We start from the raw sequence: 20,146 nt of genomic DNA, 5'->3' as shown, positions 1-20,146 counted from the left end.
ATTGCGTGCCAGGGTAGGCAAGCACGGGCGGACTGGGCTCGAATCAGCTGGCGGTCGTTGCACGTGATGCGTCCCAGCCGGCCACCTGCCATGCAGCAGTCCACGCCCAAGCGTGCTCCGCCTTGACTGATGGCCCATCTTCATCCCCATTGCTGCAGTTTCAGTCATGCGTGCGGCTCTCGACCTGGCATTAAGACCTGCAGCAAACTACCAACCTGGTAAGGAGGTACCTACCTGCCTACTAGATACCTAGATATGTAGAAGTAGGAGGTCGGCTGCTGAGAGGGAGTGTGTACAAGACTGCCTCGTCCCAAGTGCTATGCTTCTATGGCCCTGTCTCTGTCCATGCGAGCATCCGCCTGTCCCTTCGGGACTCCAACGGCGGTAAGGCTCACCCGGGGCGGATGGTCTGGTCATATGAATGCCTTACCTAAGCACCCAGCTTCTTACCAGCCAGCACCCCAGCTCCTCACCGTGATGTATCTAGCATCCCTGATGCCGCCCCATTGGAACATACCCAGCAAGGGGATGACACCCCGGGTCAACCAGACTTGCGTGCCAGTATGTACCCAAACTGTCAGCTTTAAGGATCAATGTCTTGAATTCGTGGAAATAGCCTTGAAAACAGTGTTTTCTGAGGAACGCCTGAACTGCCAATTCAATACGTGACTACCAAGAGCTCCACCACTTCCAGCCATGGGTGTCATTCATGCCAGTCGCCCCGCGGATGGGCTGTTGGAGTAGTGGTGAGCCTTTAGCGGCCACATGACCCCCAGCCTTTGAGCTGGAACAGCCGCGCTGCCTCAGGCCATTCTCAGCCCACGACGGCCCCCCTCGCAACCAAAAAGGTGGAGCACAGACCCTCCCGGGCCCGCCGAGCAGCTTTGGTGCCAGCCCGTATAAACGACGTCAATCTGATTGCGTCGGCGGCACAAGCGTTGACTGCATCCCTCCAGACCAGCAACGCAACCAGCCACAACACCCGCACCAATAAGGTACCTATCGCACTTGCGGCCATTGGCGCAACCCCCCCGCGCTTGTTGCCACCAAGAAACAATAGCTGACAGGACATTCTTCTTAAGAGGAACCAATTCACATCTCCCCAAAGCTCCGACAACCCCCCCTCTTCGGCAAAATCGCAAAAATGCTTTCCGCTCGCCAGACCCTCACCAAGCTCGCCAGACCCGCCCTGCAGCTTACCCCGGCCTCCCGAGCAGCGTTCACGACCTCGGCCCTGAGGATGTCTGAGGGCGACACTGGTTCTATACCCAAGACGGGCGGCGGGTGAGTTCTGCCTAGCTCCCCCTCATCCTTACCCCTAGCTCCATGGTACCTCTTCTTTGGGAAGCCAGCCTCGGGATGTGGGGAGCAAACACCCTCGCGGCTCGTCCGGACCGGAACCTCGAGCCCGCCTTGGGCCATTCCGTACACGAAAAGTACCCAGCTTACCACGTCCATCGTCGCTTTCCTCCTCCCGCCCGCAGTGATGCCTTCCAGAAGCGCGAGCAGGCCGCCGAGAACTACGCCATCCGCCAGCGCGAGAAGGAAAAGCTCATGGAGCTGAAGAAGAAGCTCGCCGAGCAGCAGGACCACCTCAAGCAGCTCTCGGACCACATGTGCGTGCCGAGGACGGCCGTCCTTCCCTTGGCCTTTTTCTGTCTTCCCAACTTTTTAGTGCCCCTGGGAACCCCTCTACCGCGGCAGCCGAGACTAACCTATAATCGCCGATGCACAGCGATGAGATCACCAAGGATCAGGGTGGAGAGCACAACTAAGCTGGAAACCAATGTCGAGTTTTGGCCGGATCCCCTTCTGAAGGGTTGAACTTCCGGCGACCGTCATGTCGACAACAGATGTCAACTGAGATCGCATTATTTCGTTCCCGAACCATATTCACGTATCATCCATGCCACGTGTACCAGTGCCTCTGTTCAGAAATATATCCTGACAGCAGTCTATCGCTGTGAGATATTGCTCCTCTCTAGCAGTCCAAGCATCTGTCTGCTTCGGTAGTTTGTTTGTACATAATCCACGTGTATCCATCGACCATCCCATTTGATTATTCTTGTTTTTTTTTTTTGGTTCTCATTCCCCTGATGTCCTAAACACGCCCCGTCTGGTATTACAACTCAGAAACAAAGACGAACAGATATGGTGTTCATGTCACCAAGCTCACAGCCTGAAAACCGCGCTGGATCACATCTGAGATGTAGTCGGGTTCTGTTCTCATCCAGCACCAGTACCTTGACCACGCCCCGTTCACATCAACAAGGCGAGTCGGATTTTCATCGCCGCCCCATGAAAGAGCGATAAAAGCTGTCGGCCGCGTCGCCATCAGTACTTCCATACTGGCCGCCGGCTGTGTTTCCGGCCTTTTGCGCTGCCGTAACCTTGGCTTGGAGGGCAGAGGCGTTGGTGTCGATCCATTGCAATTGACTAAGATGCCCATTGAGTACGCGGACGATCTGGGCTAGCTGTGGGGGGTAATGCTTAGGTTAGCAGGCTTTCATAACAATGCAATGTCCAGAGAATACGAAGACCACATGTGCGATACAGGGAAGTGCTTACCGGATCGTCAGGCTTGCTGCCCTTGCTGATAGTGCCGGATATGTCGTTAATCTCCTTGATCATCTTGCCCAAGTCCTTGCCCATCTCATCGAGCCGGTCTGTCAGCCGTTCGGCAAGCTTGTATGTGCGCTCGCGATCCTGGTCAGGACCGGCAAGCTGCTCGCTCTGGCCGACCTGGCGAGAAAACATGTCGTTCACCTCCTGCTCGTACCGGTCAAGCCACGAGGACAGCTCATCCTGCTGGCTTTCGACCGACTGAAGCTGGCGTTCGATCTCATTGCTGGCACGCTCCGCCTCGTATGTCTCAAGGTACAGCTTTTGGATCTTCTCTCCGTTCTCAACTAGCAGCCGGTCCCAAGTGGCTACCTTGGAGGCCTGCTCCTTGAATTCCTTCTGGTATTTGCTGAGATCAGTCGCCCACCTAGTCATGATCTCGTCCATGGTCTTGTTCTTGAGTCGCGGAAGCTGAGACGCCGGGCCCATTGTCGAGTTACTCAAGTTTGCGGGTCCAGCTTGGCCTGAAGGAGCGGTAGCTGCGCCAGGAGCCGCGGCAGCAGGCGTAGCCGTGGCGGGTTTCATTGAGCCAAAGAGGCCGCCAGTCGCTGGTGCTGGTGTAGTCGTAGGGGCGGCAGTCGATGCGGCAGTCGTTGCCGCAGATGGGAAAAGTGAGCTTCCAGTTGTTGCGGCGGTCGTAGCCGGAGTAGCGGCCGCTGTTGTTCCCGCAGGCGGCGCCCCAAACAACGAAGAGGTCGAGGCGGGAGTCGAAATCGCAGGCGCTGTGGATGCGGCAGTGGCAGCTGGCTTGGATGTGGCGGCTGCAGCACCGAATAGACTTGAGGCAGCGGCGGGGGCAGCCGTCGCAGAAGCGCTTGGTGCTGAGCTAGCGCCGAACAGTCCCGACGCGCCTGGGGCTTGCGACGACGGGGCGGCGTTGCTTGCAGCTCCAAGCAAGCCTGGGGCGGCGGGTGTAGAGGTCGTCGGCTTAGCACCAAAGAGACCAGAGGAAGCAGCAGATGAGGCCCCCGTAGTAGCAGCAGTTCCGAACAAACCACCTCCTGTCGTGCTCTTCTGAGCCGTGTTTCCAAAGAGGCCACCACCAAGGCCGCCGCCCAAGGCTGAGGGCTGCGCGGCTGTAGCATTGGCAGCCGGTGTTGTGCTGGCAGTGGTCGCAGCCGGCTTTGCTTGGCCAAAGAGGGAGCTAGCCCCAGTTATCTGGGAAGCAGCACCGCCAAACAAACTGGGGCCGGGCTTCGAGGCTGCCGGAGGGGCACCGGCCGGTGTAGTTGAGGGCATCGACATGGTTGGCTTGGCCGGCGTTGAGGATGCGCCGCCGAAGAGGCTGCTGGAAGGCGGCGCCAGTGAGGAGCCCATCGCTTGAGCAGTAGAGCCGAACAGAGACGGGGCCGCAGTGGCGGACGAGGCTGGAGGTGCTGCCGCCGGGTTGCCGAAAAGACCACCACCGGCGGGCTGGGCAGGCTTCGCAGCGGCTCCAAACATGCCGCCACCACCAGCGGTGCCGCCCGCACCACCAAAAAGGCCGCCTCCAGTTGGGGTTGATGATCCTGATGACATATTTGCGGATGCACCGCCAAAAAGACCGCCGGGTTTCGCTGCCGCGTTTGATGTGCTCGAAGCGCCAAAGAGTCCACCGCTAGGCTGAGTAGGAGTTCCTCCCGTAGTAGGTGTCGCCGGTTTTGCGAAGCTGAACGTATTGCCAGAAGCGCCGCCAAACAGACCGCCGGAGGATGGCGCGGTAGTCGCTGGTGCTCCAGCCGCGCTGGAGCTCGGGGTTCCGCCGAAGGTGAAAGACATTGTGACCCAGACAGACACGCAAAGGAGGCAGACGATGGCCTGTGATTGAGTCGAGAAGAGCTGAAGGGAGAGATTGCAAACTGCTCGAGAGCTCCGGATCAAAGAGCGGCGCGCGACGAGTGGTTGGGGTATATGTGCTCTGTCAACTTGGCGGGTTCACGGAATCAAACAGCGTCGGCGTTGCGAGACTGCGCCAGCACCGACCGACTTCAACTTTTGTTTCCACTGACAAGACCCAGCAAGTCGGGCGCGACGCGCTGGACTCCAGAGCCTTTGAGTCTAGGCAGGGGTTGGCAGCTTGATGTGGATCAAAAATGTTTGTCCCCACTTTGTACCTTTCTGGCCCCACTCCAAAGTTGCTTAGATAATCCGCTCTGGGTCGAGGCTCCTTGACCCAGCCGTGCGGGCTTGCAAGACGCCTGATTCGTGAGCGGACGAGTTCGAACCCACGACGTCAGCGAGGACAGTGAGAACAGTGAGAACAGCTAAGGCAGGAGCACACTTGATCCCTGTGGCCGCCGCTCCAACCCCCACCGGTACCGTTCATCGCTTTTGCTCTTGATCCTCGCTGGAGCTTTGCCTTAGTTGGTCTTCTCGCAGGGCCAACTCTTGCTTGTTCCCGAACCCTGAGCCACTGCCACCACCTAGACCAACGTGCCCGTGTGGTCGAGATCAGGCCTTTCCTTGGCCCACACCTATCCGCTCAATCAACATCCCGCCCCTCCTTCCCTCCACCCCTGAGCCGCCCAGATACTGCACTACACCACCCGTCCGAGCTCTTCGCCCGGCCCGTCTCGAAACACCGGTCCTCGTCGCTTTGGCCTCAAGTCTTCGCCCGCGGATGCGCATCTGACAGCCGTCAACGCATCTCTGCAGTTCCGGCATTCGTTATGACAGGTCGTAGAGATAGTTTGACTCCTCCGAAGAGGACAAACACCAAGGACCCAGGTGCCCATGGGCTAGGTGAGACCACGCCGCCCGGTGCAAACCCAGCCCTGGATCGTGTCCCGGGACCAGCTGCTGACTTGCCGGCCCAGAGTCGTCAGAGTCGGAAGACCACTTCTCGGATGCGCAGTCGGCTCCCGCCGAGTCCAGGGGCTCGCCCCTCCCCAGGCTCCGTGTAGAGAAGGTCAGCGATGAGCCTTCCTACGGCGAGGTCCCGGGGACCGAGGCGTATAAGAAACGGGAGGGCGACGCCGAGCCGGACGAGATTGCTGTAATCCCCGACACCCCGGCGTATGAACCCGCGAGTGGGGTGGCTGGATCACAGTCGCCTACGCCCGGCGGACAGCCGATTCCGCGGACCGTGGTGGAGGAGACGCCGGACTCGATTGGGTCCGTCACACACCCAGAGAAGCACCACGGGTCGGATCCTGAGCCGGACGAAGTGCTGAAGGCTGAGGAGAAGACCAAGGATGACGGCGACGCTGCGGCCGGTACGACAGTGTAGCTCTTGCTTGCTCGCAGTCTTCCTACTCCTCGCTCTCGAGGTGCACACATGTTGACGGATTTTCTTGGCGTAGATACTCCAATAGCACCATCTATATCATCACCTCCAACAGATCGTGCACCGGAAAAGTCACCGATAGAAGGGATGAGCACGACGTCCGACCCGCCGTCTCCAGCCGGGCATGAAGCACCGGACGAGCGCCCGGAGACCCAAGCTGATAGTGACGACGCCGATGATGACTTTGGGGACGATTTTGACGATTTTGAGGAAGGTGGCGGCGGTGATGAAGACGACTTTAGCGACTTCGACGACGGCTTCCAGGCACCACCACCTGCTCCTGAGCCCGCTACGGCTCCTCCGGCGGCTGTTGCACCGCCGCAACAATACACGCCCTCCTTTGTAAGTGTCGATTACCCTTATCTCGTTGGTCGACCGGATCACAACGCCTGGCTTCCTAACCTACTTCACGACATGAATACTATTATTCGCCTTCACTGACATTACTATTCCGCATAGCCCATACCGGACTTTGAAGGAATGGACGCCAGTGAGGTCATGTCCGCCACAGAACCATACCTCAACGCTATCTACCCCCCAGACGACGACGAAATTACAGTGGTCCATTCGTTCCCCAAAGACAACCCAATCTTCCAGACCCCGAGGAGCGCTTCCCTCTGGGCACAGCTGGTGGCGCCTCCTCCACTCCAGCCACCCGACTGGATCCGGTCGCGCATACGGCGACTCTTTCTCGTATCCCTCGGCGTGCCCGTGGACCTGGACGAGATCCTCCCAGCATCAAAGCAAAAGAAGCTCGTGCTGCCCTCCCTCCACCGGACGGGCAGCAGCGGTTCCCTGCGGACATCGACTGACGAGCGCTCGGGCGCCTCGAAGCTCAAGCAGTCGGACGCCAACGCGTCGAGCACAAGCGTGGATTCTCCAGGCGGCGGCGGTGGCGGCGGCTCGGCGAAGCAGCGCAAGGGCGCGGCCGCCGAGCCGACGCTCGACCTGGTCGCCGCCAAGCAGCTGTGCATGACCACGGACCAGGCGCTGGACGGCATGACGGACCGGGAGCTCAGGGAGCACGTGAAGAAGCTGGAGGCCATGGAGACCTCGGCCAAGGAGATGCTCGAGTACTGGCAGAAGAAGACGGACGAAAAGATTGGCGACCGGGAAGCGTTTGAGGGCGTGATAGAGAATCTCGTCAAACATGCCAGGAAAGTGAGGAAATAGGGCAGCCAAATAAAAGCCTCCTGTTTCGAAGTGCTAGAGGGGTTCATTACCGGAAGTTTATCCTGTAGGCATGGTTTCCTGCTTCGTACAAACACTCTTCGGGCGTCGTGTGTTCCCTAAGTCTTGTGTATTTCTCCCTGGTGATCTTGGCCATATCGCTAGCTCTTTTCCCCACCGTACTAGGTCCCAAAGAAACCTGATCCGAGACGTATGGGTGCCATCTCCCAGGGCCTTGAGCGCCTTCAGCTCGCCCGGCCATTTCGTTTATACGGAGCGCAGGATTTTATGCAGGGAACGTGAACATTTCAACCTTGGCCTCCCTGGCTTTTGTTACCGGCCAAAATGCCCCGGCTACTAATCATGTCACAGACCGAGACGCTAAATAGTGAAACGATGAGGCTAGTGAAAGCTTGAAAACTCGCACGGGGATGCATCTCTATGTGCGGCCATCCCATGAGTTCGGCTGCTATCGCATGCCCCAGCCTTGGTGGTTTACCTGTCAAGATTTCAGAGAACGGGTCCTTTTCCTGCCCATACATTGAACTGCAGAAGTGCGTGCCCCCAAATGCTTTTGCCTGACGCGTTCCCATCCCCATTACACCGTGCCCATTTTTAAGAAAACCCAACCTAAGCCGTCGGCTCGAGTGTTTTACCCCTATTACAAAGTTAGCGTTCATGGCCATCACAGAATGACTTTTACATAAGGAGAGGGATGGTGCGTACGCAGCAATGGTAGCCCATCCGATAAGACGCCAGTGCTTCTCAATACGGCGACTCAGGGCAACCTTCTCGCCGATATTTGTGCATGCAGGACTGGTGAGAATCAGCTTTGCGGCATCCTTCTTGATGGCAGAGACCTTGGCACCGGTGGACGTCGAGCCAATGTTGACCATGATGACTTCGTTCTTGGCCAGCTTCTCGACCTTGGCCTGCTTTCCGTCCGCGGTCCTCACACCAAGCAACCTGCGGAGCAGGTAGAAGTTGACCTCGATCTCGCTATAGATGTCGGGAAGGCGGCCCTTGAGGCCAAGCACATGGCCAACCAGACGGTCGGCTCTGCAAAGGGTGGGGTCGATGCGGGTGCCGACGCCGATAAGACCACCGGGCACGGCGTACTTGAGGTCGTTGGCCTCCGAGTTGAGGGAAACGATGCGGCTGAAAATCGGGGTGCACTGGAGGTCTCCCTTGTCGTCACGAGTGACGATACCTGGCCTAATCTCGATTTCATCGCCGAGCTTCAGGATACCGTGGAGGATACTGCCACCGGCAACACCGCCCTTGAGATCGTCAATCTCAGCGCCGGGCTTGTTAACGTCGAAGGAGCGGATAACAATCATCTGCGGGTCCATCGAGAAATCCCTGGGAGGAACGGGGACAGTGTTGACAATGGCCTCGACGACGGCATCGATGTTGAACTTCAGCTGGGCCGAGATGGGGATGATGGGCGACTTTCCAGCAACGGTACCGCGAATGAACTTCAGAATAGACTGGTAGTGCTGCTGGGCGGCCTCTTCCCGCATCAGGTCGACCTTGTTCTGCAGGATGATGATGTTTTCGAGCTTCATGATCTCGATGGCAGCAAGATGCTCCGAAGTCTGGGGCTGGGGGCAGGATTCGTTTCCGGCGATCAGTAGGAGGGCGGCGTCCATGACGGCGGCTCCTGACAGCATGGTGCTCATGAGAATATCGTGACCGGGGCAGTCGACGAAGCTACGTCTCGGCGGGATAACGTCAGAGATACTCATGTGCGCTGGCTGCGATATTACGGGGCGAGGCAGCGGGTGCCCCGAACCAGACTTACGAGACATGTCTGAGCAGGCGATAGGTTCCCTCGCAACCGTCCCTCTCGCAAGGAGGGTCGACCTCCTTCTCACTCTTGTAGCTCCGGAAGGCGCTGGGCCGGGGGCACTCTGGGTTGTCGCACTTGTAGATCTTGGCATTGGCGTAACCCAGCTTGATGGTAATGTTGCGGATCAGCTCGTTCTTGAAGCGGACAGTCTGGACGCCCGAGATGGCCTTGACGACTGTGGATTTTCCGTGGGCGACATGGCCGATGGTACCGATGTTGATGGTTGCTTGCCTCGCGATGATCTCGGGAGTCAAGGGATTCAGCGCGCTGACGTCGAGGTCCTTGGGGTCTGTTTGCGGCGGCAGCTCGGGCCGCTGGACTGGAGGGGGCGGGGCAGTCTTCTTCAGCGCCGACTTGAGCGGCTTGTCGTCGATATCGTTGTCGGAAAGGTCCTGGGCATCGAGGTTAGGAGAGTCGGGGCCAGAGTCAGACTCGGACTCCACGTCGTTGCCAAACTTGTCGCCGTTGGTGGCCATGATGATGGTGGGGTAGAATTCGCGACTTGGTTTGCGCCGGGATGTGCGGGGGGAAGAGGTCGACAGCGGATGAGGTCGGGCTGGCGTTTGGGCGTTGCGGCTGACGATGGCGTCGTTGGCCTCGTGGGGGTTTGGGTGTCGTGGCTCGTAGGTTCAAAGTCACGACCAAGATTTTACAGTATCGCCGCCTTTTGGAAATTTTGGTGTGTAGCCTCGACCTGCCTGTTCCATGACTCAATGGGAGGACTGCCCGATTCGCGGGGTACCTTGGTAACCTCCAGTCCGCCCGCCCAACCTCAGTGGGGGATGTACCTCGCATCGGGTTCCCACATTAATAAGCCCCGATAACACATCGATAAGAGCTACCGGGGCGCCCCGCCGCTCCGGCGAGACGAGACGGAGTCGGTCACGGAAGACAGAGCACTCGGTGCCGGCCACGAAATGTAGGGTTGAGGTTGTGGTGCCAGTTCCCGTCTTGTGGAGGGCCCTCCTGTGCCACAGGTTTTGTTGGACTGTTCATTCTTGATAACACGAACCCATCCGGTGTTTTGTTTTTCTTCAGAGTGTCAGAGTGTCAGTTTAACGCCAGTACAACGGTGCCCACAGGAGTTGCACGCCCGAGGACCTTCTTCTCTGCCAGATCAGAAACGACCACGTTCCATATAAACACACAAAGAAACAAGGGCAACGCGAGCCAGCAACTTGTTAGCATATTGACTTGGTACCCGGGTAAATAAACACTGGGCCCCCGGAGCACCATGCATGACTTGGGCACAACATCTATACATCACCAACAAAAAGGGTCTTGTTTCTGTGAACGCACGGATATCCCACAAACCCTACGGGTTTTTATCACAAACCTCGTTCTATCTCGCTAGCCGGCACTCCCATGCGGCCCAGACCGGGAACGCCCGATTTGTGTCGGGAGATGAGAGTGGTGGTGCGGCAGGAAACAGCACCCGCGAGTTCAAGCCCGGCCAACAAGGCACGGCCGTTTCTCCCGCATTGGTTGGAGAGGAGGTTTCTCGATAGGCTGGTAGGTGCAGCTCTAAATATAGCTACGGCCAGCCGGAGGGTCTAGCCCGATGCACAAACACATGGGCGAAAGCTCGGCGCACAAAATGTCGTCAGGCTGGGTGTGAGTGGGTGAGATGGTGAGGTCGCATTCTCACCGCTTCTGGACGACGACAGTGCCAAGCCTCCATCGGCGGCGGGCCAATAGAGGATGTGTCAACCGTGCTGACATTGGACACGCGCACCGCACAAACCTTCCCTTTCCAGGGGGTTCGGTCACTCACCCACACCACCCACCGTCTCGAGCAGAATCCCAAATTCACCCAGATTGCAACCAGGGCGGCACATGCATCTTCAATGAACGGAAATAGTCGTCACATAGCGGGTGGGGACGGGGCTCTTATAGCGCTCGCATCGTCCGAGGCTCGGGGAAATATTGATTGAACGTACCAAAACCATGGCAGCCCCACCTGGTTATCACTGCTTTCTTTTTGGGGCCCATATGCGGGCAACGGGGAGGTGATCTTGGTTGGCGTCAGGTATTGTACCTCGACGCCTCCGCGCAGCTTGTACTGCGATCGACTGCCTGGTGAGTGCAGTGTCAGCACTCATGTGTTCTCCACTAAGATCAGTTTTTGTGGTGGATTATTTCTATTCAGGGTATTCGTGCCCCCTCAGTCATCAATCGTCGTCATGGAGCTAGAAAAAGTCCTGCGACCTTCGGATCCCCAACCGCCCGCCTCGCACCCACACCGATGTGGCGATGGTTGGTGTCACGATGGGATGAGGGGTTGCACCAAGACGGCTTCCTCCCTTTGTTGGCTGGTCGGTCGGTTGGAACGGTCGCTCGCTCGGATGACTGCCCGTTGTCCGCGTCACTAAGTCAACCCAGCCAGCATATCTCCCTTCAATCCAGCTTCTCCCGCCCAGTCCTGCCACAGAGGGGGTTGTGATCGCCCAGCTGGGCCGCTTTGCTCGGGCTGACCAGCTCCCCTACCTCCCATGCTCCCCTCCGTCTTGCTCGTCGCATGGTGCCACCCGTCACCCAGTCTCCCACGTTCTGTTTGTCATTGCTGGGGGCCGCTTCTCTCGGATGTGAGCCAGGATTAGTCGCTTACCGCCAGGCTAAAGCGGCCTCATGCAGGTCGTCACACAATCCCACAGCTGTCATTGGCTGGGTCTCTTGGAAACCTTCCAAACTCGTTTTCAGCCGCTAGCCTATCAGGGGCTCGCGCCGCTCAGACTGGCAGGCTGGGGTTGCGCCGACCAGCAGGGATTGGCCGAGTGGCCGATTAAATATGGGGCAACCGACCAGGGTCCAGGGACCGATCACCTGCAGAGGGCGGCAACTGGGCCAGGATTGCAGGTCTCCCCTCAGTCGAGTCCGGCTGTCGAGGGTGTTTTCTTGCGCAAACTGCAGCTCTTGCCGCTGACCAGATCGCACCCTCGCCCTCCAACCCCCTGCCGGCCCAGCTTGGTGTGGCCGGCCGGCCTATCACAGCGCAGCCGACGATGAGTGCCACGGCGGCCAGGCCCAATCAGTGCCTCGCGCCTGCAGATGGCGGTTCCGGCATGGCACACTCCCAGCTGGGGCGGCAGACGACGGGCTCCCAGCTCCTCACCCCCCTCGAATGCCTCCTCGCGCCGCTCCTGCCTCCCAGGGTGGGCGACCCGCGCACACTTCCCGTCGATCCGCTCAGGATCGTGAGCGACGGGGGAGGGCAGAGTGATGGATATTTTGAGCACCTTACATGCGTGCCGAGAGGGTACATTGCTCACTCGCGAAAAAATCTCATGCACCTTCGGGCCAACCCCTCATTTTGGTCGTCTCTGTTGGCAGCCCGCTCGAAGGACAGTTTATCTAGGTGGTTGTATAGCTGGAATATCCCTCCTTCGTCTGCATCCCCTTTTCCCCCCAGACCCTCCTCCTTGTTTCCACGACAGCGTTGTGCGACTGCAAGAGCTTCGGGACTAGACCAACAAGTGAGCTGGCCACCGGAAAACCAAGACTAGCGGCGCCTCGCAAACACGGCATCGAGAAGCACAACCGCCGACGCACCTCAGACTCGCAACATCACGCGCTGGGCCTGGGCCGATCGTGCAGAGAGGGCCAGCCTGTGTAATTCCCAGACGCCACCCCGTCACCTGCTCGGGCGTCTATTTTCGCTCGACTAGTATTGGGGAATCCAGCCACCTGCCCTATCAGCTGCTGCCGCCGGGAGCCAGACTCGACCCCCTTGTCCAAGGTACGCACTCCGGCTGCCCGCTCGCTGTCTTGTCCGCCCGCTAACCCGGCGCATACAGCGGGGCCAACCACGAAGCCAAATTATATCGCCCTGGGGGCTGTCGGCGCCTACTCAAAACCATTGGCCTCCCCCAAGCCATATCCATTCTTGGATCTTTCTGCCTCCTCGACAGCTGGTCTCTCATTTCCTCTTCTCACCATCGGGAACAGCGGCGCCTCGCAAGCACTTTAACCTGCATGCCCACGGCTACCACCTTGGGATCCCATCCCATATAACCATTCCCACTTGTGTCCAACAGAAGTCTGGCACTTCTTGCGCCTTACTTTCCCTTCACGTTGCAGCACAGACACATACATCACCATGGCGTTTGGTGACGAGAAGAAGCGGCCCGCCGCTCTGAACCTCAGCCCTATCCGGAAGTCTTCGACCTCGTCGACCTCGTCGACCTCGTCTCTGAAGAACCCGAGGACTCCTCGCTTCGCCGAGGCCACCTCGATCCACTCTCCCATCGAGGACACCGGGAAGAAGCCGTTCGATGATGAGAAGGCTTACCGTGCCCAGGCACAGCCTTCCGACATGGGGTTCGGATACATTAATAACAACGAGGCTACTGCCGTCCCCATGACCCCGATGTCGCCGCTCAAGAGTGCGATGAGGGCACCAGGGATGCCCGCGCGCAAGATCGATAACCCCTTGAGCCCGACCTTCAGGGAGGAGCAGATCCTGGAGAGGAGGGAAGCATCGACGGACGTGATGCAAGCGAAGGATCTGGTATGATAGCTCCTTGGAATGGTCCATGGTCAGGGAATAAGCCGCTAACACACGGACTTAAGAAAATCAAAACCCGAGTGCGCATGGCCAAGTTTGCGCTCCGCGGAGTCAACTTCAGCTGCAGTCTGATCATCCTCGCCATGATATCGACGACCTTCACTATCTTCAACGCCACCCGGAGCCTGCCGACACAGAACGGCATGCCCTCCTGGTCGACAACGACGAACCCTTGGCCGCAGATCCTCGTTCTCACCGTCGCCTGCATCTCGCTCTGCATCTGCATTACCGTCTTCTGGGCCTACTGCCGTGGCGGACACCGACGGGCTGAGAAGGTCGGAGTCTACTACACGCTCTTCGCTGTCGGCTGGTTCATCTTCAGCATGATCATGTGGGTCATCGCCGCCGCCGTCTTCCAGAGCCAGCGCAGCAACAGCGGCAACCAGGACATGTGGGGCTGGTCCTGTGTGCAGAACCACAGGTCGGAGCTTTACGACGACAAGGTCGACTACGCGCTCCTCTGCCGTCTCCAGGTATGTCAAACTGTTTTATGGACACCGCGTCTATCTTGAGCATCCTGACTAACCGTGCGCCATTTAGAACTGGTCCTTTGTCTGCATCATAATCGAAATCGTGATTGAGGTCATCGCCATCATCCTCTACAGCATCGTCTTCTACCGCTACTACTCGAAGCGCAAGCTCCACAAGTCCATGGACAGCCGCGACAAGGCCCGTTCCGATCTTTACCTGGCCCAGCTCCGCACCCAGTCTGCGCCCAACACCCCTGGCTTTGGCCCCAAGTCCCCTGCCTTCTCTCAATACGCCATGTCCCCACGGTTCCCTCCCCAGGCCTACCGCTCACTCGGCGACATCGAGGAGGCGTCGCCCTTCACCCCTGGCGGCAGGCCCATGCCCGAGCCGCAGTCGTCCTTTGGCCCCGCGGCGCCGGCCCAGACCTTCAAGCTCCAGGCGCCGCCAGTCAAGGCCCCATCAGCCACACCCAAGACGGCACAAAACGGCTTCGACTCACCAGCTTCATCAACAGCCGGCCCCGCAAGCAGCTTCTACGCACCCGCTGCAGCGCCCGCCGCCGCACCACAAGCACCAGGAGAGGCCCAGTACGACGCTGTGCCGATCCCCGGCGCATACGCCGACGCTGTGGTGAAGAGCCCGCCTCCAAACCAGTCCACGTTCAGGTGAGGCGCGATGCCGAGCCTGGTCGCTGACTTGGGTTGAGTGGTGTTCAAAAATTAAAAAATCTTGAATATCTTGACATTTTGTCACCTTTTCCTTTGTTCTTTCCTTTCACTTCTAGAACACCATTTTCTCTCCTGCGTGCAGCGGAGCTGAACCCTTTGCGTTTTTGACCCCGGTTTCTTTATACGGGCTCATTCTTATTCTCTTTTTTATACCACAACGGCGTTATCTTGGAGGGGACAATGCGGATATGGCCTCGAATGAAGGCGCGTGGGAGGCAAATGGCTGGGAGGTTTCCACAATCGTGTTAATGCAGACGAATACATGTATAGTATGGCAAGAATGTGTGTCTTTGTGAACAAGACGGCCTGGGTGGTCTGCCTTGGAAGCCAGGTAGCTACCACGTAGGTATATCACAGTCGATAGAGACAAAAGAAATCCGTGTCTCCATAAATTGGCTGGCTCGCCTTTTGATAGTGTTGGATACAAGTACTGGCATATTTTGGGCGGTTTCGTTGGCTCTGCCAAGCCACAGCGTGTGCCACTCCACGAAGCAGGCCTTGGGCTGTGAGGTGGATTCCTTTGGTGCTTGAGCTCCATTCAGCTGTGGGGAGCAAGCAAGAAGCAGTGGCGGCCAGATCGACCGGGATGGACGATAACCTTCAGGGGCACCCGATAAACAATCCCTGCTCCCGCCCGAGTTGATGCTTGAGCGAGTCGGAGCGTGAATCCAATGCCACGCACCTAGAACAAGCAGCTCACCTGGCGTTCCCTTTTTTTTTTTTTTTGTTCTTGTACTTTTAACCCGAGAAAGTCGAAGCTGCCAGCCCAAGGCACCATACCAGAAAACGAATCCTCCCAATCCTCCTCCTCACCCCCGATCCGAGCTCCAGCGCACCCAGATCCCAGTGAGGACCGCCGGACCGAAATGGCTGCCCGGGCTTCGATGCCACGCTCCCTCTGGCGGCAGCTGGCGAGGACACACGCTGCACCTACTTTGCAAACGACTGGCCTTCGGACCCTCCAGCAGCGCTGTGTAGCCACCAGCGGCAGCAGTCGCAATGGACTCCAGGCCCGCGCCGCCAGTGCAGCACGACGGTGCAGCAGACCCTACAGCTCGACTCCGCCGCCGCCACCTCCTCCTCCGCCTCCGCCGCCGCAGAGTGGGATCAAGTTCTGGCCGTTCCTCGTCGTCATTGCCCTCTCGAGCGGCACGTACATAATGCTGGTCAACCAGAGGAACGAGAAAGGTGAGTGCTACAGATTGAGAGCTTTCTAGGTTGTTGGGTGGCACTTGGACACGAGGTTGTCCGGTCACGCCTACCTCCCCTCCACACGTCTGTTTGGAGCCCCTCCATAGTTGGACGGGCCAGCTCGCGCCGTGGTTTTGTTGTGCAATTGGCTGGGCGGTGGTAAGCCGAGGGTGTTGGGGGCGGCTGCAGCGCAGTTGAGAATGAGCCCACTGGGGGAGAGAGCTGGAAGCATATGCTTGCTTCAAGGAAGCGCAAGGTGGCAGCCGCCAGCCGGAATATGCAACCGCTCCGCTACGTCATGCGACGCTAGCCCATACCTTCAGTGGTGTGTAGCCATTCACGAACGGCCAACATCGCCCATAGACAGCAAACGGGTGGTGCGACCAGACCCTGTCCAAGTCCTGCCCCTCCTTGGCTGGCGCATGCTGTTCATCGCTTCCGGCTTCTGCCCACCCTTTTCTTTCTTCCTCTGCGAGCAATCCTCGTCTCTCCAAAGGCACTTGCCTCAGAGAAGCTCAACGCAAACCGCTCTCCGTCTGCGCGTATTCTTCCTCTCTAGTGCTTGGTTTCGGTTCTCGTTATCTGACTGTTCAACCCTCTCCCCACCCCCCTCCGCCACCAGCAGACATGCCATCGATCGAGGAGGCCAAGAAGGCGGGTCGGCTGCCCACGGCGACCAAGACGACGCCGACCTTCTCCAGCGACGACGTGACGGTCATCTTCGTGCTCGGCGGGCCCGGGGCCGGCAAGGGCACCCAGTGCGCGCGCCTGGTGGACCAGTACGGTTTCACGCACCTGTCGGCCGGCGACCTGCTGCGCGCCGAGCAGGAGCGGCCGGGCTCCGAGTTCGGCCAGCTCATCAAGGACTACATACGCGACGGCAAGATCGTGCCCATGGAGGTGACGATCCAGCTGCTCGAGAACGCCATGAAGGAGGCCATGGGCGGTTCCGCAGACGGCAAGGCCGGCAAGAAGAAGCCCCGCTTCCTCATCGACGGCTTCCCCCGCAAGATGGACCAGGCCCTCAAGTTCGAGGAGGCCGTGTGCCCCGCCAAGTTCGTCCTGTTCTACGACTGTCCCGAGGCCGAGATGGAGCGCCGCCTGCTCGACCGCGGCAAGACGAGCGGCCGCTCCGACGACAACGCCGAGAGCATCCGCAAGCGCTTCCGCACCTTTGTCGAGACCAGCATGCCCGTCGTCGACCACTACGAGCGCGAGGGCCGCGTCGTCAAGATCCCCGCCACCGCCGCCCCGGACGCCGTCAATGCCGAGACCAGGAAGCAGCTCGCTAGCCGGCTCGGCCCCGACTTCTAGAGCCCCCGCCATCGCTGGGCTTTTGGTCTCCACCCCTCCTCCTCCTCCTCCCAGCTATCACCACATGTCCTGCGGACGCCATTGTTCTTTCGATAGACGGGTTCTTTTGTGCATACAACATACCATACCTTAGCCATAATAAACAGCCGCCAACGGCGAGATACATTCCATCATCATAGACAGTCAGTGTGGCGTTTGCTTGGCTCCGTTTTGCTCACTCCTCTCTTTGCCGCTTTCCCCCGCTGCTGCGTAGTCGAAAGTATCATGATGTCATCATCCCCTGGGAGTGATCGTGTCGATACAGCTTCAGCCGCCTTGTGGAATGAATCTCGCGTTGCCATCCTTCGTTCGGCTCTCAAAAAAAAATGAACACCAACGTAAAGTTAATGCCTTTTGAACCCCCCTCCCCAAAAAATATCATGTCAGATAGGGAGAGACGAGGTATGAAGTTGCCGTATAAAAAAAGCGCCACCCATTGAACTTGGCCATTCTATAACGACCATGGGAAACCGCCCTACCCCAAGCCCCGCCAACTCCGCGAAAAGTGTGTGGGTTGGTACTTTAAACATAATCCTGACCCTTCCTGGCAGCGTTGTCTAGTCGAATTTTGTATTATTTTTTTCTTCTCTTTTGCACATGAAAAAAGACCAGAGGTGATCCCATAAAGCCCGCCTTAGTCGTCGCGGTCGTTGCGCTCACGCTGAGATTGTTGTTGTCCGCGCCCACCACGTCTCTGGCGGTCTCCGCCGCCGCCCTGCTGGCCGCTCGTCTCGACCAGTTTGCGCTCTGCCTCCTGCTGCGCGTTTGCCTCCTCCTTGCGCAAGGTGGCGAGGAGCCCGCCCACCGTCTTCTTTGTCTTCTCCAGCGTGCTCAGGAGCTGGCGCCACTGCTTCTCGCCAAAGATACGATACTTGACCGAGTGGATCAGGAAAACGTTCTTCTTCTGCGACAGCTTGCCCTCGACCAGGCCCGCGCGGATCACGTCGATGGCCCACATCTCGACGTCTTCTGAGGGGATCTGCAGCGCCTTGGTGATATCCTTGTACGAAATCTCCCTTGTCTGCATATTGGAGGCCGCCAAGGACGCAAAGGTGAGCAGGCGCATCTTGCGGCAGAGCACATCGTGGTCGAGCTTCTCCTTCTCTATGAAGCCCTCGTGCTCCTCCCTGAAGTCGTCATAGTCGTCCAGGTCCCGCTCGCAGAAGATTTCCAGCAGCTGGAAATGAACTGGGTGCGACTCGCGGAGTGCCTCGACCGGCTGAAGCGGCCGCAGGTCCTCGTATGAGAGCCTGGTGGGTGACGATATGGCCATGCGCACGGCCCGTAGCGCAAATTGCTGTGCCTCCTCTGAGGAGCTCTCCTCGTCCTCGTCTGCGTCATACGTGCGGAGTGCCTTGAGCAGATGCTGGTAAGCCTCCCTACCAAAACCAGTCGTGTCAGCTACGAAACAAATCACGTCGCCTTGTTGTGCCGTCTTTTCTCCGTGAGACTCACTCTTCCTCGTTGGCTGCCGTCATGATATCGACAACCTCGAGGTAAATCTTCCTGCAGTCCTCCTCGGAGCTCTCCCAAGTCTCAAGCCACCTCGGCAGGTTTTTCAAAGCGCCCTTCAGGTGTTCTGAGATGGGCAGGTTGTGGATCTTGTAAAAGCGGACGACCTGAATGAGGACGTGGAAGCGCACAGGGTCGGCGGGCTTCAGCAGGTTGAATATGCTGGTGAGCTCGAACAGCGCCAACTGGGCGCCATGTTGAGGTGATGACGTGACGGGCTTGGTCAGGTTCTGGCAGACTGTCGGGAGATGCTTCTTGGGCTCCTTGGACTGGAGGACGAGGTAGACGAGAGCGTTGTAGGCGCCTGTGAACTCCTTCTCGGGAATGGAGTTGAGACTAGTCGAGGCCTTGACGATACTGGCCAGCGCCTCCTCCTCCTGCTCCTTCTCCAGCAGCGGCTTCACCTCGTCGCCGATGGAGAGCAGGTTGGCCATGTCCTGGGCCAGCTCAGCGAAGGCGCCATCGACGAACACCAGCTGGGGCTGCTGTGTGGCCGCCATCGTGTCTGCGGGGTGATCGTGTCGGCTTCGCTAGTCGGCAGCGGTTGTGAGCGCGCGAGGTCGGCTTCGTGTCGGGCTCTGGGGGGTTTTTGGCCTCGGGGGTCCTCGTCGCCGGAAGCGGGGCTTGGTCTGCCGGGTCGGGATTCGACGGCGGACGGCGAGGGGGGTGATTGACTCCGGTAAGAGAAACACAAATCGGGAGAGGGATAGGACGGATATTAGGGTAGGGTATTGCGCCAGCGGATTGTGTTACAGTCTGGGCATGAACCGTGATTGACTGACTTGCACAGGCCAATCCACCCCTCTTTGCCTCGCCATATCCACCTCTCGCAGTTGTTTGCGCTGCCGTTATTTTTTTCCAGAATGGCAGAAAATGGTGGGATGTCACGTGAGCACAGGCGGTGACAGTTTGGTGTTCTGAGCGCCTGTGGGGCAGAGGCTGCAGGGCGAGCGCAAACCATATGGAACCTCGACGGCGCCCGGACCTGCAAGTCAATTATCTCACGCTGGAGGCTGTAATTGAGCCCGAGGTGGCTCTTCCTGCTGATCTCTAATATCTCCATCATAACATACATACTGCGCCTGCCTACAGTCCATATTTAGTTCTTTCGACCCTTGTAGCCCCCGCAACACACAAATTTCCTACATATTGTCGTCGGGAAGTGGTGCATAATTGGGCCCATGCAACAGCAAATTTTGGTCGTTAGCGTTGATGTAGGTATGGCTCAGGGCTTTGATAACTAACGGGCATCGTAGTCCCTCGATCAACCGGCCCGACCCTTTCCCATCTCATCTGGAGGTGTGTTCTCGTTGATCGCGGACTTGCGACCGCAACCGTGCCTTTGCCAATCAACCGACCCATCATTTGCCCGCTGAGAACTCGCACCTCGGAGCCTGTCGTGATGAAGGTTGCGATGC

At 58.4% G+C, this 20,146-nt stretch overlaps 9 protein-coding genes across 9 annotated transcripts; 6 read left to right on the top strand and 3 right to left on the bottom strand.

Annotated features, from left to right (window-relative positions):
• Positions 1-853: 853 nt before the first annotated feature.
• On the top strand, positions 854-2,142 carry GGTG_01588 (hypothetical protein). Its single transcript, XM_009219355.1, has 4 exons — positions 854-995; positions 1,083-1,284; positions 1,485-1,616; positions 1,736-2,142. Exons 2-4 carry the CDS (start codon positions 1,145-1,147, stop codon positions 1,773-1,775), a joined length of 312 nt encoding a protein of 103 aa, XP_009217619.1. The 5' UTR covers positions 854-995; positions 1,083-1,144; the 3' UTR covers positions 1,776-2,142.
• GGTG_01587 (hypothetical protein) lies at positions 1,908-4,643 on the bottom strand. The gene is made up of 2 exons (XM_009219354.1): positions 2,569-4,643; positions 1,908-2,474 (listed from the first exon to the last, which is right to left on the bottom strand). The coding sequence occupies exons 1-2, from the start codon at positions 4,378-4,380 to the stop codon at positions 2,286-2,288; spliced, it is 2,001 nt and encodes a 666-aa protein (XP_009217618.1). The 5' UTR covers positions 4,381-4,643; the 3' UTR covers positions 1,908-2,285.
• A 172-nt stretch (positions 4,644-4,815) lies between these two features.
• Positions 4,816-7,286, top strand: GGTG_01586 (hypothetical protein). Its single transcript, XM_009219353.1, has 4 exons — positions 4,816-5,343; positions 5,418-5,816; positions 5,904-6,229; positions 6,347-7,286. Exons 1-4 carry the CDS (start codon positions 5,271-5,273, stop codon positions 7,058-7,060), a joined length of 1,512 nt encoding a protein of 503 aa, XP_009217617.1. The 5' UTR covers positions 4,816-5,270; the 3' UTR covers positions 7,061-7,286.
• A 37-nt stretch (positions 7,287-7,323) lies between these two features.
• Positions 7,324-9,574, bottom strand: GGTG_01585 (eukaryotic translation initiation factor 2 subunit gamma). Its single transcript, XM_009219352.1, has 3 exons — positions 8,862-9,574; positions 7,784-8,770; positions 7,324-7,715 (listed from the first exon to the last, which is right to left on the bottom strand). Exons 1-3 carry the CDS (start codon positions 9,383-9,385, stop codon positions 7,688-7,690), a joined length of 1,539 nt encoding a protein of 512 aa, XP_009217616.1. The 5' UTR covers positions 9,386-9,574; the 3' UTR covers positions 7,324-7,687.
• Positions 9,575-10,506: 932 nt separating this feature from the next.
• On the top strand, positions 10,507-11,102 carry GGTG_01584 (hypothetical protein; the record flags this gene model as incomplete). Its single annotated transcript, XM_009219351.1, has 3 exons — positions 10,507-10,523; positions 10,864-10,988; positions 11,059-11,102. 3 exons carry the CDS (start codon positions 10,507-10,509, stop codon positions 11,100-11,102), a joined length of 186 nt encoding a protein of 61 aa, XP_009217615.1.
• A 272-nt stretch (positions 11,103-11,374) lies between these two features.
• Positions 11,375-12,522, top strand: GGTG_01583 (hypothetical protein; the record flags this gene model as incomplete). Its single annotated transcript, XM_009219350.1, has 2 exons — positions 11,375-12,103; positions 12,319-12,522. The coding sequence occupies exons 1-2, from the start codon at positions 11,912-11,914 to the stop codon at positions 12,520-12,522; spliced, it is 396 nt and encodes a 131-aa protein (XP_009217614.1). The 5' UTR covers positions 11,375-11,911.
• A 483-nt stretch (positions 12,523-13,005) lies between these two features.
• GGTG_01582 (hypothetical protein) lies at positions 13,006-14,613 on the top strand (the record flags this gene model as incomplete). Its single annotated transcript, XM_009219349.1, has 3 exons — positions 13,006-13,416; positions 13,479-13,946; positions 14,014-14,613. 3 exons carry the CDS (start codon positions 13,006-13,008, stop codon positions 14,611-14,613), a joined length of 1,479 nt encoding a protein of 492 aa, XP_009217613.1.
• Positions 14,614-15,283: 670 nt separating this feature from the next.
• Positions 15,284-17,347, top strand: GGTG_01581 (hypothetical protein). Its single transcript, XM_009219348.1, has 2 exons — positions 15,284-15,860; positions 16,489-17,347. Exons 1-2 carry the CDS (start codon positions 15,539-15,541, stop codon positions 17,175-17,177), a joined length of 1,011 nt encoding a protein of 336 aa, XP_009217612.1. The 5' UTR covers positions 15,284-15,538; the 3' UTR covers positions 17,178-17,347.
• On the bottom strand, positions 17,179-19,550 carry GGTG_01580 (eukaryotic translation initiation factor 3 subunit M). Its single transcript, XM_009219347.1, has 2 exons — positions 18,672-19,550; positions 17,179-18,595 (listed from the first exon to the last, which is right to left on the bottom strand). The coding sequence occupies exons 1-2, from the start codon at positions 19,226-19,228 to the stop codon at positions 17,851-17,853; spliced, it is 1,302 nt and encodes a 433-aa protein (XP_009217611.1). The 5' UTR covers positions 19,229-19,550; the 3' UTR covers positions 17,179-17,850.
• Positions 19,551-20,146: the final 596 nt, after the last annotated feature.

Source organism: Gaeumannomyces tritici, assembly GCF_000145635.1.
Source record: "Gaeumannomyces tritici R3-111a-1 unplaced genomic scaffold supercont2.1, whole genome shotgun sequence".
Taxonomy (NCBI): domain Eukaryota; kingdom Fungi; phylum Ascomycota; class Sordariomycetes; order Magnaporthales; family Magnaporthaceae; genus Gaeumannomyces; species Gaeumannomyces tritici.
Note: the sequence above shows the minus strand (reverse complement) of the source record. Positions and strands in the feature narration are given on the sequence as shown.

Bases quoted from the DNA above. Each gene is read 5' to 3' on its own strand.
- GGTG_01588 (XM_009219355.1), top strand. From the start codon at position 1,145: ATGCTTTCCGCTCGCCAGACCCTCACCAAGCTCGCCAGACCCGCCCTG. The intron at 1,285-1,484 runs GTGAGTTCTGCC...TCCCGCCCGCAG, and splicing joins ATACCCAAGACGGGCGGCGG to TGATGCCTTCCAGAAGCGCG. The intron at 1,617-1,735 runs GTGCGTGCCGAG...GCCGATGCACAG, and splicing joins AAGCAGCTCTCGGACCACAT to CGATGAGATCACCAAGGATC.
- GGTG_01587 (XM_009219354.1), bottom strand. From the start codon at position 4,380: ATGTCTTTCACCTTCGGCGGAACCCCGAGCTCCAGCGCGGCTGGAGCA. The intron at 2,475-2,568 runs GTAAGCACTTCC...TACCCCCCACAG, and splicing joins GCAGCAAGCCTGACGATCCG to CTAGCCCAGATCGTCCGCGT.
- GGTG_01586 (XM_009219353.1), top strand. From the start codon at position 5,271: ATGACAGGTCGTAGAGATAGTTTGACTCCTCCGAAGAGGACAAACACC. The intron at 5,344-5,417 runs GTGAGACCACGC...TTGCCGGCCCAG, and splicing joins CCCAGGTGCCCATGGGCTAG to AGTCGTCAGAGTCGGAAGAC. The intron at 5,817-5,903 runs GTACGACAGTGT...TTCTTGGCGTAG, and splicing joins TGACGGCGACGCTGCGGCCG to ATACTCCAATAGCACCATCT.
- GGTG_01585 (XM_009219352.1), bottom strand. From the start codon at position 9,385: ATGGCCACCAACGGCGACAAGTTTGGCAACGACGTGGAGTCCGAGTCT. The intron at 8,771-8,861 runs GTAAGTCTGGTT...GCCGAGACGTAG, and splicing joins CGCCTGCTCAGACATGTCTC to CTTCGTCGACTGCCCCGGTC. The intron at 7,716-7,783 runs GTACGCACCATC...ACTTTGTAATAG, and splicing joins GGATGGGCTACCATTGCTGC to GGGTAAAACACTCGAGCCGA.
- GGTG_01581 (XM_009219348.1), top strand. From the start codon at position 15,539: ATGGCTGCCCGGGCTTCGATGCCACGCTCCCTCTGGCGGCAGCTGGCG. The intron at 15,861-16,488 runs GTGAGTGCTACA...CGCCACCAGCAG, and splicing joins CAACCAGAGGAACGAGAAAG to ACATGCCATCGATCGAGGAG.
- GGTG_01580 (XM_009219347.1), bottom strand. From the start codon at position 19,228: ATGGCGGCCACACAGCAGCCCCAGCTGGTGTTCGTCGATGGCGCCTTC. The intron at 18,596-18,671 runs GTGAGTCTCACG...TGGTTTTGGTAG, and splicing joins ACGGCAGCCAACGAGGAAGA to GGAGGCTTACCAGCATCTGC.